General features: G+C 57.3%; 1 protein-coding gene across 14 annotated transcripts in view; it reads right to left on the reverse strand.

The window, feature by feature from the left end:
- Window positions 1–286: 286 nt before the first annotated feature.
- The window catches only part of SUN1 (Sad1 and UNC84 domain containing 1), a 54,490-nt gene continuing 48,597 nt past the window's right edge, over window positions 287–6,179 (reverse strand). For all 14 annotated transcript variants that reach the window (XM_049639016.1, XM_049639023.1, XM_049639022.1 and 11 more), the window contains 4 exons: window positions 5,651–5,766; window positions 2,879–3,046; window positions 1,175–1,267; window positions 287–772 (listed from right to left, as the gene is read on the reverse strand). In XM_049639016.1, the coding sequence (XP_049494973.1) occupies window positions 659–772; window positions 1,175–1,267; window positions 2,879–3,046; window positions 5,651–5,766 (491 nt within the window). In that variant the 3' untranslated portion in view covers window positions 287–658. The remainder of the gene's footprint in view (window positions 773–1,174; window positions 1,268–2,878; window positions 3,047–5,650; window positions 5,767–6,179) is intronic.

The raw sequence follows: 6,179 nt of genomic DNA on the forward strand, positions 1-6,179 counted from the left end.
ACTGATGTGTCCATTTAGATCCAGACCACCCCCTTTCATGTGAGACCCCCCCCCCCCCCCCCCCCCCTTCAGCCCACAGTAAAACAGACTAAGCAGAAAAACACATTGCAGGAATTTCCCCACCTGGTGCGGGATAAAGGGAAAAATCCTACCCTGGAAAAAAGGAGTTCACAACCGAAACTTGGTGACGCGGTTTTTCCCTGAAAGAAACGTGTGCTGGATCAAACACATGAAATCGATCTGCCCCCGAAAGTCCTTGAGAAGGGCCAGTGAAAGGCTAAATATCAAAGCTTCAAACACTTCGACCTTTTAATTTCATTTGCTTTGTTCCTGATGTCAAGAAAATACAAGTATCAAGAGCTTCACGTTCAAAAACAAATCCCCAAAACAACACATGTGTCTTTGTGACCCACACATTCAAAGGAATCTCCACAGAGGTCGGCTGTTGCTGGCAGACCTCGGTGAAACTACGCATTCGACATGCAGTGTTTTCTGTGGACAGAAGAGCAAGCAGGGCGTCCACTCCCAGTGGCAGTCGGTGGCGTTTATTTAGGGGCGACAGTATCCTGTTACTCCACGTGCCCTGGTTCACAAAGGGTTCCAGTGTCTCAGGCTGTCCCAGTATATACAAGATGTACAAGAACCGACAGCAGGATCTTTACTTGATGGGTTCTCCGTGGACTCTGAACCGATACAGACACGTGTATTCCGGATGGCCCCAGTTAGAGAAAATCCGAAGTTCCACTATCTGGAAAGCTCTCTCGGGTCTTTTCTGGAATCACAAGGTGGGGAGGAAATCACGATTATCCACATTAACACCCCAAGCCTGATCACTTTCCCGACCGTGATATTTGAGAGTAAGCGGTCAAGCTGGAGGATGAGCTAAGTCACGTATCCTAGGACACGCGGCTCAGGTAGAAACGGGACTCCTAGCGGGCCCCAGATTTACCTTCGGCTTCAGCAACGGGACACATGCACGTGGAACCAAATATACGCTAAGAAGGCTCCTCTGGGAAAAGTCAGGAGGCTCAGGGTCACTCGCTCAGGCTGATGCCCACGGACCCCACCGGGCAGCTTTGCTGAGGCCGGCGGGGTCCCGCTGAGCCGAGAGCAGGCGGAGTGCGGGTCGGGCCCCGGGAAGCTACGGGCCGGGCCGAGCCACGCAAGTGCTTACCGGCGCGTGGAACATCTGGAGGGACTCCCCGTCTTGATCGTACGTAAACCGTCCCAGGAGCCGTCCTTCCTCCTGGTGTTCGTTTTCTAGTCCCTGAGACCAAAGCCACACAGTCGTTAACAAATGGAAAAACGACACCGCGTTAACGAAGACTGCTCTCCTTCTACACGATCTGGGAAGATTAAAGCAGGAATAAGGCCTTCTCCAGAAGACCTGGGAAATGCTGGGCGTTCCACAACCACACAGCTCACGACAGGCCCCCGAGGGAGGTACTGTTCCTCTCGGACGTGGACAGGGAGAAGCACAGCTGGAACCGGCAAGCTAGCAAGGGAGGAGGGACGGACCGCAGGCACCCCTCTGTGACCGCCCGGCCCGCGGCGCTCCACACGCCACAGCGGAGCCCCAGGGCATCGGATGAGCCCGGGAAAATGACGGCGGCTCAGCAGGCCGTGAAGCCGCGGGAGGCCGCCTCGCACGAGGGCAGACGGGGCGCCAGGAGCTAGTGCGGAACAGGGACGGAGGCTCGGTTTGGGAAGACGGAGTTCCGTGAGGATGGCGCGGCAGCGGCACAGCCTCGCGAACGTGCCGGATCCAGCAAACCGCACCTTAACGTGGCTAAGGGGTGACTTTTGTTTGTATTTTGGCGCATCAAGGAAGCAGCCAGCGGGAAGTACAGGCGACTGTCAGGGTGGGTCAGAGCGGGAAAGGACTTCCGTGCGAAGCGTGGGCAGTGACAGAGGACGAGCAGAGGTGGCTACGTGCAGCATCGGGACGCACACTGGGAAGCGTGTCTGTAAGAGGGACGCGTGACAGGCGTTTCTATGTGGAAAAAGCTCAGATGTGCTTAAGGAAACTAAGACTCCCGGAAGATAAATGAATAAAAACAAAATGAACCTACAAAAGAGGAAACATGCGTGTGAAACACAGAAACGTAGACCAAGTAGGCCGTTTTTACCGGCCAGGCTAGTGGAGGTTAGGACCAGAGGGCTCAGTGAGGCGAAGCACTGGCCAGGGCACGCTCACGCCCCCTTCTGCCCCCGCCACTAGGTACACGGTGGTGCCACTGTGAGCGTCCAGTCTGCGGGGGGCGGGGGGGGAGGGGGACCGCGGGTACGGCCGCCGGCCCCAAACACAGAAGCGGCGGCGACAGCGGGAGAAGTGGAAAGGTACGCGAGCGCCTCGCTACGTGACGGTGTTTCACGTATTTAAAGATGCGCACAAAGCGTTTGTCGCCATCACAAGATACAAACTGTGCCGTCTCGGCTGTATCTTTTACAGGGAAAAAAGTGGACAGGGCAGAAAACGCCAGGATATGAACAATGAGTTCTCTGGGTGCTGGGATTCTGGGGGCTCTTTCTGCAACTTTCGTGTTTGGGAGTTTTCTCTAAGTTCAGCAGCGTATAGTTGTCACGCCCGCCTTTATGGCCGAACGGGCAAACGTTCTCTAGACACGGAACTCTCCGGGTTAGAGGGACTGGTCCTGAGGGCAGCACTCCCACAGAGCGGGGGGCAGCGAGCACAGTCCACGCCCGCTGGCCTCCCTGAGGTAGACTGGACCGTCTCCCTCCGCATGTAACCTGCTCAGAGCACTGACGGGGGGACAGGGGCCGGAGACACAGACTCGTGTCGACAGCCTTTTCTGGGCTCATCGGAGGGAGGTTCCGGAACTGAAGGGAGGGGAGAGCCGGGACGAGGCTCACTCACATAGACCGCGAAGTCCTTGGGGGCGCTGGTGATGTTGCCCGTGGGCGACAGCGTCTTTGGTATGTGCTCCAGAGTGAAGGTGGTCGGGTGGATCTCCATGGACAGCCTCACCACGAGGTACCCCTGGGAGCCCCTGAATGCCCAGCAGTTGCCTGGATAGATGTCAGGCTAGGGAAAAGGCAAAAACCAAAAACTTAATACACGTGACCCCAGAACGGCACGGGGGCTGGGGTACTAGCTGCCTGCACGGTGAAGACCCCACGGATAATCTCTGGCTCCCCAGCACCTTTACTGACAGCCTACAGGCGGCCGGAGGGCTTGCTGCATGGGCAACACACACTTTCCGCATGGGCGATACACTGTACTCTTACAATGAAATAAACTAGAGAGAAGCAGCACCACAGAGCTCATGAGGGGGAGGACAGTGCAGAAGTGGACCCGCACAGCTCAAACCCGTCGTTGAGGGTCAACTGCAGGTTGAACGAGCCCTGAAGAACGTATCTGACAATCTGAAACTTAACGCACAGCAACGACAAGATACTAGTAATACCGATGTAGTAATAAACAAACTTCTAGGGGCGCCTGGGTGGCGCAGTCGGGTAGGCGTCCGACTTCATCCAGGTCACGATCTCACGGTCCGTGAGTTCGAGCCCCGCGTCAGGCTCTGGGCTGATGGCTCGGAGCCTGGAGCCTGTTTCCGATTCTGTGTCTCCCTCTCTCTCTGCCCCTCCCCCGTTCATGCTCTGTCTCTCTCTGTCCCAAAAATAAATAAACGTTGAAAAAAAAAAAATTTAAAAAAAAAAAAAATAAAAAAAAATAAACAAACTTCTACACGGTAAACAGCCATCATAAGCAAAATCAAAAGGCAAAATGCGGAAAGGCCTTTGCAACTTAAACTCCAGAGGGTGACGATCTCCAGTATGTTAATGAGTTTCATAAAAGTTAAGGTAACCATCACCTTAAATGAAAATAGACAAGACAAACTCATTTTTTAAAAGAAGTAAATTTAAATGGTCCTCAAACATATGAAAAGATGCTGCATGGTACGTAATAACAATAGAAATACAAATTCAAACGACAGGTGGTTACCCTTTTTCACCGAAAGGATCAACAATAATGCACGGGTTTGACAGTGTCTGTCGTTGAACCGGGGGCAGCGTTGACTCTAACGCACGCCGGTTAGAACGTGCCCCTCCGTAACCTGGCGCTATCCAGCAGAGGCCGTCCCGGCATCTACCCTCTGACCCAGCTACCCTCTGCTGTCCCTAAGATACACTGGCAAAATACAAAACGACACAGGCATAGGGATATTTTTGTGACAGAAGCCACCATGCCTGTGACGGGGGGCCTGGTGCATGCACTGTGCTGGCCAGAAAGCACCAAGTGAACGAGGCAGGGTCCCTGGCAGGCAGCTGCTCGTGAGCTGGAGCAGGAGGGGAAGGGACAGACACAGCGACACCTGTGTATTTGCTCACGCCTGTACTCAGTTTTGGTTGATCCCTCGTTCCTGATTTATGTATCCTCTGTACCTGCCCTGTGCAAATGGACTGGGACCTCAAGGGTTAAGCTCTGTGCACAGAGGGTGCCCTCACTGGGAACAGCTTCCCCAGCACCCTGGAGGGTGGCACCATTCAGTGAGCCCTGGCTGTGCCCTCTACAAAAAGGTCTGGGCCTGGGCCCTGGGGGGCTGGGGGACACCCTCTCGGCTGCCCTGCCTTGGTTGTGGAGGTAGGAGCCGGTCCTGTGTCTGCAGGCACCAGTGCCTCACGTGCAGCCTCCCCGTCCAGGTTCCCGTGTGGGTGCTCCTCACAGAGCAGTCCCTTCCTCACGCACGTCTAACACAGAGTGCCACCGATCCAGTCGGCGGAGCGGGCACGACTGCCGTGGGCCAGTGTGGTACCGGGGGGACGACAGGAACATCAAGACCTCTGAACTGTTATGATGGCAAACGGCCCCACCCTGTAGCCAAGGCAGCACCTGCCGGGGTCCCGGGAGCGCCCACAAACCGGTGCAGGGGCACGCGGCCGTCCGCCCCGCGCCTGGGGGTACGCACCCGCCGTGGGGTCCACCCGCCTGCAGCGATGGGCACCCCGCCAGACGGGCTGCGGCGCCCGACACGCGCTCAGGACTGAAGGGAAGCCGGTCCCGCGCACCAGACCACAGCCAGGCTACCGGGACAGCACCCGAGCTCCGAAATGTTAAGTTTACCGATACTTAATGTTCACAGGAATTCACGAATTCTCTAAGACTGGATGTGTTTCCAAGCGAAAGACAGCTATCCTGTGCACAGTTCCCACAAAAGGAAGCGTTTGACCTTTCTTCAAAACTGTCATTAACACAAGGCAGCATCTCAGAACTGGAGGGAAACCAACATACAGTTGAAACTCCTCCCCGAGTCTTTGGGACGGACCGTGTAAAACGGGCGCGGAGCGGCAGCGTGTGCTGAGGGCAGCCCGCGGACACGCCGGACAGAGGCAGCCGCAAATGCTGTGTGAGCACGGGCCCCCCAGGCCCCCGGGGCTCAGTCCCGCGGGGGCACCTTCCTTGAGGTGCGACCGTGTCCACCTGCTCTGCCTCTGTAAAGACCGAGAAAGCGCGAGCTTGTCTCCCGAGGGAAGGCCCTCGGCCGTGAGCATGGCCACAGCGGAGCATCGCCTCTGCGGGGACCGCGGGGACAGACTCGCGGACGAGGGCACGCGAGCACGGCGAGGGGATCGGAGGTATCGGGGTGGTGCCGGGGGCTGTGCGCGGACCCCGGGCCGGCCGGCTCACCTGGATCACGACGCGGGGGGACTGGGAGAAGTACCAGAGCGGGATCCCGAAGAGGCTGATCAGTGCGGTCTTGGTCTCATACGTCTCCGAGCAGCGAGTGCTCAGGATGCTTCCACCTGAAAGCAGACGTCGGAGCTGCCTGGGTGTCTGCACCGGCCGCCGGGAAAGCGGTCACAGGGGGCCCGTCCCCGCCGCGGGGGCTCACGGGCAGGTCTCTGTGTCCACAGGGAACCGTCTACTCTATGATGGGCCCCAGGCTCGCTCCCTCTTCTGCCAAGCCGGGCATTCAGAGTCTGCAGCCGCTTCGGGACACAAGGGAAGCCCCCCACTGTCTGCACTACGGCGACTCTCAACGAGCTTTTGTTCCTCTTTCTAAATAAATGACAAGTCGACAGGCACCAGAGCTGCCTGACAGGTGCGTCTGCTCTCAGAGGGCCTACTGTGGACAGGCCACAGCGATGGGACACGCTCGATCAGCAGCTGCTCAGGGAACGGCGGGGGGGGGGGGGGGGGGGGGGGGGGGGGGGGG

This window comes from Panthera uncia, chromosome E3 (assembly GCF_023721935.1).
Source record: "Panthera uncia isolate 11264 chromosome E3, Puncia_PCG_1.0, whole genome shotgun sequence".
In the NCBI taxonomy this organism is placed as follows: Eukaryota; Metazoa; Chordata; class Mammalia; order Carnivora; family Felidae; genus Panthera; species Panthera uncia.